Genomic DNA, 12,115 nt, shown 5'->3' with positions numbered 1-12,115 from the left:
TCAGAAGCAGAGAGATGCAAATTTCTCTGATAGAGCTTTGCTTATAAAAGCAATTGGGTGGCCCCCTCGCATCAGCACATCTCCAATGCCTGTCCCAGAGGTATCCGTTTCAATAACAAAAGGCTGGTGAAAATTAGGAAGAGCCAACACAGGAGGGGAAGACATGGCTTGCTTGAGTGTTTCAAAAACTATAGTAGCTTCTTCACGCCAAGAAAAGGCATCCTTCTTCAATAGATTAGTGAGAGGCCTACAAATTTTGCCATAGTCTCTCACAAACCTTCTATAGTAGCCAGTCAGGCCTAGAAAACCCCTTAACTGTTTCAAGGTCCTTGGTTGAGGCCATGATAATACAGCATGCATTTTATCATCTTTAGTTCTCACTCCTTCAGATATGATATGCCCAAGATAATTGATTCTAGTATAACCAAATGAACATTTCTTGGCATTAGCATGTAAAACATAGGTCCTCATCACTTCCAAGGTTATCTGCAAATGGTTAATGTGCTCCTCCCAAGTAGGACTATAAACTAATATATCGTAAAAAAAACAATATGAACTTCCTTAATAAGGCTTGAATACATGATTCATGAGTGATTGAAAAGTTGAAGATGCATTGGTTAGGCCAAAGGGCATTACCAAGTACTCAAAGTGCCCAAAATGGGTCTTGAAGACGGACTTGTGAATATCATCAGGATGCATGCATTCTGATCTGATGGTATCCAGCCTTTAAATCAATCTTAGAAAAGAAAATGGTACCTTGCAATTCATCGAATAATTCTTCTATTATTGGTATTGGAAATTTATCCTTCAATGTAGCCTTGCTGAGTGATCTATAGTCCACATACATCCTCCACCCTCCATCTTTATTTTTTACCAAAACTACTGGGGATGCAAACGAACTATTGATATCCCTGATTACCCCTTGTTCTTGTAATTCATGCACCAGCTCCTCAATCACATCCTTCTGCAATACAGGATATCTATATGGTCTGAGGTCGATTGATTGTGTTCCTTCCTTGAGAGGGATTCTATGGTCAAATCCTTCTTTGTCAGGTGGCATCCCTATTGGTGTTTCAAACACATCAGCAAAATCCTGGAGAAGAGACTTAATATCAGGGTGTGTCTCCTCAAGTTCCACATATGAGCAGAAGATAACTGTGGGCTCCACTCCATGGTTGGAGTTACCACCTGCATCATGGATAACTCCCCAGTTTGTTGTACTAGCTTCATCAACTGGTCTGGTTGAATTTCTATCAACCTTTGTTTTTTAGGTAGGTCCCCTCAGTTTTACCTTCCTACCTTCTACCTTAAACTCCATGGTTAAATTCTTAAAATCCCATAGGACAGAGCCCAATTTAGAGAAAATACGTTGTATTCCCAATACTACATCACTACCACATACATAACGGTAGTAATAACAAATTTGCAGCAAATGGGTAACCTTGCATTTTCCACTCAAACCCTCAAGTTCCCATGTATAAGTAGAAGATAACTGTGGGCTCCACTCCATGGTTGGAGTTACCACCTGCATCATGGATAACTCCCTAGTTTGTTGTACCAACTTCATCCACTGATCTGGTTAAATTGCTATCAACCTTTTTTTTTTTTTTTTTCTGGTAGCTCCCCTCAGTTTTACCTTCCTACCTTCTACCTTAAACTCCATGGTTAAATTATTAAAATCCCATAGGATAGAGCCCAATGTAGAAAACCATTGTATTCCCAATACTACATCACTATCACTTAAGGGTAGTAATAACAAATTTGCAGCAAATGGGTAACCTTGCATTTTTCACTCAAACCCGGCCCTCTAATCACAGCATCACATTTTAGTTGTCCTCCATCAGCCACCCTAACCCACATGGGTGAGACCTTTTCCACCTTGCAACTAAGTTTGAGAGTTGTGTTGGTATCAATGAAATTATGTGTACTTTCACTATCCAACAGGATATGGAGAGGTTTCTTCCCATATTGACCCATTAACCTCATGGTATTGAAATTACCTTGTCCATCCAGAGCTTGCAGTGATATTTGGACACACATTACTTCCTTCTACTCTCCTGTATCTCCTTCCCCTTTCTCCTCTATTTCTTCATCATCTTCCACCTTAATGTGAAATAGCTGAGGCTTCTTTCCCTTACATCTATGACCCACCTCATACTTCTCATCACACCAAAAAAAAGTCCCTTAGCTCTCTTGTCACTCATTTCTTTAGCAGTCAGGGTTTTCCTATTAGGGTTTGAAGTTTGGTTAAATTTTTGTTTGTGAATTTTGTGGGTTGGTGTTTGCTCCTCTCCAATTATTAGTGGATCCAAGTTGGTTGTAGGGTGTTTTGGGGTAGGTAATAAGGGAGGTAAAGGTTTGGGTTGTGTTTTTGGCTTTATGGCCTGGTGGACAGCTTCCTGTAATTTGGCTAAGCAGTGGGCTTGTTGGATGGTGGTAGGGTTAAACATCCTCACATCAAGTTGAATCACTTCCTCCAATCCTCCCAAATAACAACTCAATAAGTACTCCTGAGATAAATCTAACCTGCTAGCTAGATTTTCAAAAGTTAGTTTACCAGTTTTGACTTTTCACATTTATCGATGTAAAACTTTGAGTAATAATATCTCTAATCATGTATTTGCAAAAATTATAAAAATTTGAAATTTCAAAACTAAATATTGAGACAAATCAAATGATATCCCACATAATTATATTTCTCCTTACATATACACGAATGATGGTCAAAGTATTAAAGATGAATAGTGTTATAAGTCAAAGTGGGTAAACTAATAAAGGACTGAGGGAGTAACTAGGAGTAGTTACTACCGTTGACGGCCTAATATACAACTTTACACATTTGTTCTTTTTTTGTTTTTTTAAAAATTTGTTTAACAATTTTTGAAAAAATAATGGGGGTCTCGTGCCGCACAGGACCCCACGTTGGTCCGGCCCTACTTAACGATTGCTACAAGTTTATATATGTATATATCCAATACAGTATATATCACTTCTATATACTACTGTCAAAAAAACAGTTACTAGGGACTAATCTCATATTCTCCCCAACTAAGATCCTCCCCTATGTGGTATGTGCTTCCACACGTACTTTAGGAATATGATATCGCCGTTAACATGTTTTAGGAATATGATATCGTCGTTAACATGTTTTAGGAATATGATATCGCCGTTAACATGTTTTAGGAATATGACGTCGCCGTTAACATGTTTTAGGAACATGACATCGCCGTTAACATGTTTTAGGAACATGACATCGCCGTTAACATGTTTTAGGAACATGACATCGCTGTTAACATGTTTTAGGAATATGACATCGTCGTTAACATGTTTTAGGAATATGGCCCGTTAACATGTTTTGGGAACATGACATCGTGTTAACATGTTTTAGGAACATGACATCGTCGTTAACATGTTTTAGGAATATGACATCGCCGTTAACATGTTTTAGGAATATGACGGTTATTATTACAGTAATACTATAACATGTGTTATCAAAACACGTGATTTGAAAATCAAGAGAAGACATAGACTTCTATAGATCTTGGGTTCTGATAACATTCAATAAAAAAATCTTAAGATGATAATTTCTTGAAGGCAGTTAAGAATTTTTCATGAAAACACATATTTCATTGCACACAAGTTTTTGCAACACAAGCCACTAAACTAAAAGTTTGGGTTCAACTTTATTTATAAACTACGAGCCAACAAGTAAATTTCAATCCTAATAATTTTACGCCAGTAGCATTTTAGGCTTCATTTGGTTGGACAGAAAAAAAGTTCTGGTGACACTAATTACTTTATTTGTTTGGTTCTTTACATAAAGTTAAAGAGAAAAGGGAGAATAAAATGGAAGCGATAAGATGGATGAGAGAACGGAAAGAGAAAGATAAGGAATAAGGGAGAACATGTGGCATTCAATTCTTTAGGAAATGAAATATGTCCCACCGGCGTAGACTTATTTTCCGTCGTATTGGAAATTACTTCCTAAAAAATGTTTATGGCCCTGCCAAACACCCTCTTACTCCTTGTTTCATTCCCTCTTTCTTTTTCTTCTATATAGGAGTTGCTAACTTTTATTCAGTCTATGATCTCCATGAGAAGTCCTTGTTACATCAGAGCATTACACAATAAAGACTGATGTTTTAACCACCACCCCATGAACAAGAACTAATGAAAGCATAGAGACAAAAGGCTGAAACTGGACCGACCGACTAACAAGCATCCTGCAGAGCATGAGGCAATCACTGATTTAAGTGAAGCTGTGAAGGCATAAGTGGTGCAGAGCATGAGGCAATCACTGATTTATCATTTAAGTGAAGCTGTGAAGGCATAAAGTGGTGGGAGAAGCGATGGAGGTAAGATCGGAGCTAAGCGAGTTCCAAGTATGAGATCGGATTGGAGTTGGAGTGATTGTCACCTTGTTGAATGCTGCAGGAAGTGCAATCCTTGCAATTTAGAGGAGCAGTGCTGCAACAAGAAAATCTGGTCCTACAATTATGTCGACACTGATAGCAATCAACCCAGGGTGGGTATGCCATAAACATGATCGTTGATCAGAAGTACTACTGACTGTTAATATAATAGTGTCATGATTTAGATTTCAGAGAGTTATAGTTAAGATCCTTAGCCATTTGATTATAAAAGGATCCACAGAACTATGTTCATCCAAATTACAAAGATAAAACCTCTTATGACAAATTGTGAGTAACTGAGTTACACAATAAATTTTTTTTTTTTTTAAAAAAAAAGAGAAACCAGTGACGCTCTTTTTAAGTGGCGTTTCTATTACATCAAGACCGTTTAACTTTCCTATTCTATAGGTATCCTAAAATCTAGTTCACTGATATGGAATAGGAACGCCTTGATTCTTGTTGACAATAGCCATAGCTAAATACCGAGTACCCATCCCGATAGGAACCTTGTCTTTGGGGCCCTCCCAAAAAGGGGCTTCACCTTCGCCCACAAGACGCCAGTATCCTGCTCGCAGAATCTCTGCTTGCTCGTCTGTCGTGCAATTCTCTAATAAAGCTTCAATTCGAAAATTTATCCCCAGAAAACCCAACAACTGGGACTGAGTAATAGGACCGTGTACCGAAACATCTTCTGAAAAAATTGCAAAAGCAACTATTATAATGTAATTCGTCCATCGCACATTCTCATATGAGACTCTTATCATTTAATGTGGAGTCTACTTTTTATGAAATTAGTCAAAAGTGGTCTATTCAAGATTAAAAGTACCCCTTCTTTTAAGATTTTTTGTCAAATGCAGCCATTAAAGTGGTTACTTTGCTAATTGCGGCCCTTTCATTTCAATCTCTTCAATTGCAGCCTCAAATAAAACAAACTCTTTTAAGTTGCGGCCTAAAAGACGTGAAAATAGGTTGGGTTTGGGCTGCAACTTAAAAGAGTTTGGTTTATCTGAGGCTGCAATTAACAAAGTAGCCACTTTAAAGAGCTGCAATTAACAAAGTAGCCCTTTAAAGGGCTGCATTTGGCAAAAGATCCTAAATTCAAAAGTGACTTGTTTATGGTAAAAGCCTAAAAGATGACATATTTCACTTAAAAAGTGGCTTCTTTACCTCAAAAAGAGAGGTGGTCTTACCTTTAAAGGTAAAATGTAAAATGTATGGGAGAAGTTGTTCTTCGATTTTTTAAATCCCTAAGTTGACACTCTTAACTTCAATAGTTAAAGGGGATAGGAATAGAAAATGGGAAGATATTTCTTGACCTGAAGCCTCCTCAGCAGAGAGACGAATCGACTCAAAGTCAACATAAGCACTGAGATCTGCAGTTCCAGGGTCATCAAGAATATCAACAAACTTGTGTTTTCGAATTGCCTGCATAAGAAAAATCACAGATTAATAGTGGCTTGCGTCCAAATATGCCATGCATATGAGCAATGAAAATATCTCTCATGTTTATGTGTTGCTATTTACTTATCAATTCCACAGAGGAATTTGCAAATCATAAACGCTGGATTACCTATCATATTTATGTTGAAGACAAAAACTTTCCATCCAAAGACCAGTTTCACAATTAACAGGCGATTTATCAGGTTGAGACCTTCAGCACTCCAAAGTTTAAAGCATGAAAACAGAAAACTTCAATCTTAGTAGGTTATGGTTTTATTCGATTTCACAACCGTGGGTTCCATAACTAAAACCAAGCTAACCTTGGCTTCAGATTTAAAACAATACACTATTCCCTTCCAAATTATTGGTCTGTGTCATTTTTAAGAAAATGTGTTAAAATACTATGGGTATTTTAACAAAAGGTAGTAATGAACAATATATTCCCAATTTAGACATACAGATCCTCATGAATAAGGGTAGTGTGCGGAAGTTGGGAATTGAATTTTAATAAATGTGGTCTATTATTTTTGGAACACCCCAAAGTCGAGATGAGGCCAATGGTATTGAAATTAACACTTTTCTCCCTCTTAATTTCCACCCAATTGGGAGAAAGGCCTATAGGTTAAAAACAAAGTGAAGAAATGCATGGCTTTTGATGAAAGAACTGTGTTGATAGTCATATGGTCATACATACAGCTTTAGTCAAATCATATCATAATGATTCTTAAGGGATTTGTAATGTACCTGAAGACTGTCAGAAACTATTCCATTTAGACCATAGTCAATGATAAGTGCTCCGCCACCATCAGAACCTATTCTTGTAGAAATCAATTCAGTCAACTCCATAGCTTTTGGGCAAACCTCAATCTGATTGAGCTTGTCTATTTCCTCTTTCACAGCCCACTTGCAGCGCTTTGCCAGGAAAATCTGTGCAGGTGTATAAGTAGGCGAGAGAACAAAACGAAACCTAAACAATGATTATAAACAGAACATATAACTCTATACTGTAATGGGAATAAAATATACCATATAAGTAAAAAAAATTTGAAAACCTTACGCTGAATCCTCTTCTACGTCAACCATTTTCTCACAGAAGCCACGAGAAGCTCTCTGCAATAATCTCAACAATCAGAAAAGTGGAATGAATTTGTGTATAAGATGATATTTTAGAGAACCAATTGCTACGTGCAGATAACTGATAGAACTAATGAAAGATGAAGAAACAAATGCAGAACTACATGTCAAATAGACCTGCAAGAAGGATAATTATGAACAATTAATTTCTAATCCATGCTGGCTACATGAACTAGCTTTTCTAACTATACTAGACCGTCGGACTCAGCAGATATGTCACAACAGACCTATACCAGAGGAGCAAATGAAGATAAAATCACAGATATTCAATATTCAGCTCCAAGTCCAACACACTTAGCCACTCCTATGTCAGACGTGCATCTTACGCCTGAAGTGACATATTTGATTAGTCTTCGTAAAACTAAAAGCGATATACAACCATAACAGACATATCTAGTAAGCCTGGTATCTCCACTAATCCAAGTGAATATCAACAAGCACCTAAGATGCACTGCTAGTCAGTCGTCAATCTTTTTTTCTTGCTCAAATAGTTTTGGATACTATGTATATACCAAATGAAAAATATGGAAATATTATTCTCCTTTGTCACCATGGGAATTAGATCAGTCTCCTCTCGCATTCTTTAACAGCATCATTATTCTCAATTTTAATATTTTAATTCAATCCTAAGAAAGCAAAGTTTTTCCATTGGGCAGATCTTTACATTTCTGCAATCCAACTGTTTGAGTCAGACAGAGAGAACATTATGCAGAGGGGAAGGAAAGCCAGACAGATATACAAACTATAAGAAATAAGATATACAAGGCAGATGCATATGCTGACTCATAATGCAAAGCACTTTTCAGGTTCAATAACATCAACAAGTAAATAGATGAACTTTTCAGCCATTTTAACTGATAGAAAAGGTGCAACAGTTCATGTTGCCTAGTTAATGCAAATAAAAAATAGATAAAGTGACTTTTAATGGATGACAAGAACCGAACGTACAACAAACCTGAAACTGATGAACAGGTAGAGCATCATAAAATTCGTGGGCTATTATGATTGTTGGCACTGAAGAAAATGTAAAAAAGAAAGTTACACAAGCTCGACATTTTTTGGATAAGTTGCACAAGCTCAACTTGAAGTCTATTAAATGTCAAAAGCACAAGATGCATCCATTAGAGCAAACAAAAAACTTCCAGTTACTCTCAAGTCTCAAGCAGTTAGAGGCCCAGGCATTTGATCAGTTCAGACATTCGTTTACTTTCAAGTCATCTTACTATTTAAGACTTTATCAAAAGCACTAGGCCATCTTTTTCATTTCATTTTCTGACAGCTTATCCCCAATAACATGTGTCAATCCTCAGCACTATGTTTTACTTACTAAGCATCTTTGAGAAAAGTCACCCTAAATCCACTTGTTCAAAGGTAATCCACAAGATATTCCAAACATTAGACAGATGATATCTATAGAAATATCATGGGAGTTTATGAGGAAGGTACTGTACCACTGCATCATCTAGTTCCTGACCAACTTGTTTGACTGAATTCATGTTCAGTTAATTAGTGTTTTCGTTTTCTTTTTTCTTTCTGTTTCTCTGAGAGGGGTCCGGACTCCAGAGGGCTCTGGGATGTGTATTTTTCTCGCGCTAGAAACACAAAACCAAAATAAGTCACTCAAAACTCAGTAGTCAGTACTATCCATGGGCAAACTCTAAGAGGACAACAATTTCATGCAGTCAAAAGATTCGACAATAGAACTTTTATAATGTTGTATTAGATTGGTTTAGGGGGAGGGGTAATCTGGGTAGTACAATATAATTAGGTTAGCTTGGGGAGTAAGTAAATAACTTTATTAATAGGAGTTAGTGTTAAGGAGAGGATATCAAGAAAATATTGGAGAAGTTTATTTTAGTGGTTAGCTTTGGGAGTGTGTCAAGTCACTCGAAAACTTGATAATTATCCTTTTATTTTCTGTAATTTGCATTTCCATCAATCAAATATCATCATCTTCTTCCTTTATTTTTCTGCCAACATACCCACTTCATTACAAATATCAACCAGATGGATCTGTAATCCAGATAAACTTTCAAGCAAGCACAATGAACATAAGCTAGCTCATGAACCAAGCAAGCATAGCATTAGTCCAGAAGGAAAATATTAAGACATAACCCTAAAAGAAACTCATTACGCCAATGATTCCACACCTCCAGATGGAACATGCTCTAAAGCAGCATGCCATGATACAGAGTTTCCAGTTAGTCTGCTTATTGTCTTTAACTCACTGTCTGAAGATACGTTATCTTCATCCACGCACTTCAAATTGAGGTGCTGGAGTTCCTTTAGTGCAGGGCTGCACTCGACTAAGTGTATGTGCACGGATTCTGTGAAGTTTTTGAACTTAGATGCCCCCTGCATAAGAAAATCAAATGTTGATATTATAGATATGAAGAACCTTTGCCCGTCCGAAAAATTTTAAGGTCAGCGATACCATTGACTTACACGTAAAAGATCGACCATAAGGGTTCCCCTTCCTGGACCAAGCTCCACTAGATTAACTTTAGCAGGCCGCCCCATTTGTTCCCAGAGACACATGGCCCAAACACTAATCATCTATGAACAGGGAGCACAGACAAATAAATACTGCCAGTCCTTGCACAATTATGATATACAACATCTAGAGAGCTGTTATTGTTATCAGATTACCTCCCCAAACATCTGGCTGACTTCAGGAGAGGTGATAAAATCACCTTCTGCACCAAAGACATCACGATTCATGTAGTAACCAGCTTTTGGATTTGTGAGAACTTCCTCCATATACTCAGCCACCGAGATAGGACCTCCACGAAACTGCAAAGAGAAGAGTTGAATGATTATGTTAAAAATGTATCCACAATAAAACTGAAACTTCTACTGATATATTGTTGGAGGTGGTAATTTTGCAATGATTTACAAAGATGCCATTTTGAGGCACTAATGGATACACAATACTCTTTCCATTCCTTTTCATCTGTCACATTTCAACCTTTGACCACTAAATTCTCCTAATATATATCTATAAAAAATCTAAAAATATTATATCATGAAAATTAGTACTCTTAAAGTACTTTCATAATATTACATTTTTAATATTTGTCACCAATGCAGTATTAGGAGTAATTGATGGCCAAAGGTGGGTACAGAAAAACATAATATGAAAGCTAATTTGGATTCTAGAATAGAGGGAGAATTATTTTCCGAACAGATAAGGATAGCAGAGCATTGTGGTAGTCGGTTTGTTTGACTATTATGAGGGTTTGGTGGTTCCAAAGGTATAAAAGAATCTTTCAGGTGAGGGTCTCAGCTCACGCTTATACGTTTCTTGGAGTCATGATGTTTGTGTTTTCCGAATTGTGTTAGTTGTATACCATGAAGGAGTCACTCAAATTCCATTGGTTTTGTTTGATGACCCTTGATCCTCTCCATTGTACTATCTTAGTCTTTCTTTTTACGTCCATTTAGAAAGTTTCTTTCTTACCAAGGAAAAGGAAAAACAACGTTGTATTTACAGGAGTACAGTAATATTATCCGAATCAGTATAATGGGAAAATTTTCAACTTTGAATTACAACAGAGTACATCAAGTGCTTCATTGAACTGTAATTTACTTCTTACTACTTTTTTGCAAGTATTTAATTCGTCAGCTGACATTTTAATCAAGGTCTGACTGAAGCAATTTAGAGTTGCTGGGTACAGCTGAAAGAACCTCTTCGCAATTGTACAGATCATATTAACACCCACTGGCCCACCCTAGGCGAACCCTCAGTAGAGGAATTAGGGTAACGGGGTGGCTTGGTTATTTGAAAGAAGGACCTCTCTTCTTGAAGGAAGAAAGTTTAGTGCTGGATCTAATACAAGTCAAGTCTCAACAGAAAGCCTTTGTTTCTAAAATTTAGCACAAAACACTACACCTACATGCTAGAATCTTTTTCCTTGACTTTCTAAGGTCTAACCTTGATCCCTTCCGTAGATAAGGGACAAGGCCTCCATTAAAAGTTGAACATCATGCTCCAACAAAAGGATACATACTGTATTTATTTGTTCCCCAAAAATCTCAAGAAAAATATAGTAGCCAAAAGATAAGATTTACCAACAACCACAACCACAATCACGTCACTCTAGCCTCTCAGTATGATTTGGGAGGTCAAGATTATTCAAATGCAAAGCCTTGTCCCTCAGAAGGCACATCAATTTATAATCAACAAATTGTTTAGGAAAATCATCAAACAAGATCTCAATCATGAGTGCAAAAAGATATAGTTGTCAACTTCAGGAATTTCAAATTTATCCACATGTTATCTACCAAGCGTCTCATAAAAGATATACATCAAAACCTAACCTTATAGTAATAAGACTTCACTTAATACCAACCATATTAAAGAATTCCAATTTTCCAGTGTCCAAACTCCATAAATTCAATAAGATAACAATCATAGAAAATACCCATTGTCCACTTCAAGTCTTCAATGACACAGTATTAGAATGCCGAGTTTTGCCCTACATTCCTCTGACTCTTCATTATACCTCAACTACGCGACATTTGGACAAAGATAAGATCATAAAAACCCTTGGACACTTCATTTTGAGCCAAAATTGTCACAAGTTCTTTACATGTATAGTAACATACATTATTTACCAAATAGCATAGAAACCAAAACAGAAAAAGATAAGAGGAAAAATGGGTAACCTTGATTATGCTTTTTAGGTGCTTGACAAGCTCAGAATCTGAACTGGGTTCATGAGAATGTTCTGCCAAATTCAACAACAACCCTTTTTAAAAAAAAAAAAATAAAAAAAACAAAAAAAGAAGTAAAAACCAGTGAAAATGTAGAAATACCAGGAGGGGTATGAAGGGAAGAGCGATCAATGGAGATGGCGGTGGGAGTTTGAAGGTTTGGTTCATTGTTGTTGTTGTTGTCGCCTGCAACATGTTCGACGAAATGCGTAGGTGAAGTTTGTGATGATGAAGATGAGAAAAAAGATGTAGATTGAGGAGAGAGAAAAGGGCGGAGGTGTGAATTGGTGATGGAATGTGAAGTCACCGCTTTCAGTGCTCTTCTCAACATCTCCAATCTTCAAAGCTCAATTTTACTCTCTGCTTCTTCAACTCCTGAAATCAAAACGAAACAGTCAAGTAGAAGAAGCATA

The 12,115-nt window shown here is 36.9% G+C and overlaps 2 protein-coding genes across 2 annotated transcripts; both read right to left on the bottom strand.

Moving 5' to 3' along the window:
* Window positions 1–471, bottom strand: LOC109134409 (uncharacterized mitochondrial protein AtMg00860-like). The gene has a single exon (XM_019248147.1). It carries the CDS (start codon window positions 469–471, stop codon window positions 1–3), a length of 471 nt encoding a protein of 156 aa, XP_019103692.1.
* Window positions 472–4,608: 4,137 nt separating this feature from the next.
* LOC104886975 (uncharacterized) lies at window positions 4,609–12,102 on the bottom strand. Its single transcript, XM_010671546.4, has 10 exons — window positions 11,805–12,102; window positions 11,655–11,716; window positions 9,636–9,779; window positions 9,432–9,542; window positions 9,137–9,341; window positions 7,942–8,000; window positions 6,910–6,962; window positions 6,597–6,819; window positions 5,729–5,837; window positions 4,609–5,103 (listed from the first exon to the last, which is right to left on the bottom strand). Exons 1-10 carry the CDS (start codon window positions 12,031–12,033, stop codon window positions 4,838–4,840), a joined length of 1,461 nt encoding a protein of 486 aa, XP_010669848.1. The 5' UTR covers window positions 12,034–12,102; the 3' UTR covers window positions 4,609–4,837.
* Window positions 12,103–12,115: the final 13 nt, after the last annotated feature.

The sequence above is a fragment of the Beta vulgaris genome, chromosome 2 (assembly GCF_026745355.1).
Source record: "Beta vulgaris subsp. vulgaris cultivar EL10 chromosome 2, EL10.2, whole genome shotgun sequence".
Classification (NCBI taxonomy): domain Eukaryota; kingdom Viridiplantae; phylum Streptophyta; class Magnoliopsida; order Caryophyllales; family Amaranthaceae; genus Beta; species Beta vulgaris.
Note: the sequence above shows the minus strand (reverse complement) of the source record. Positions and strands in the feature narration are given on the sequence as shown.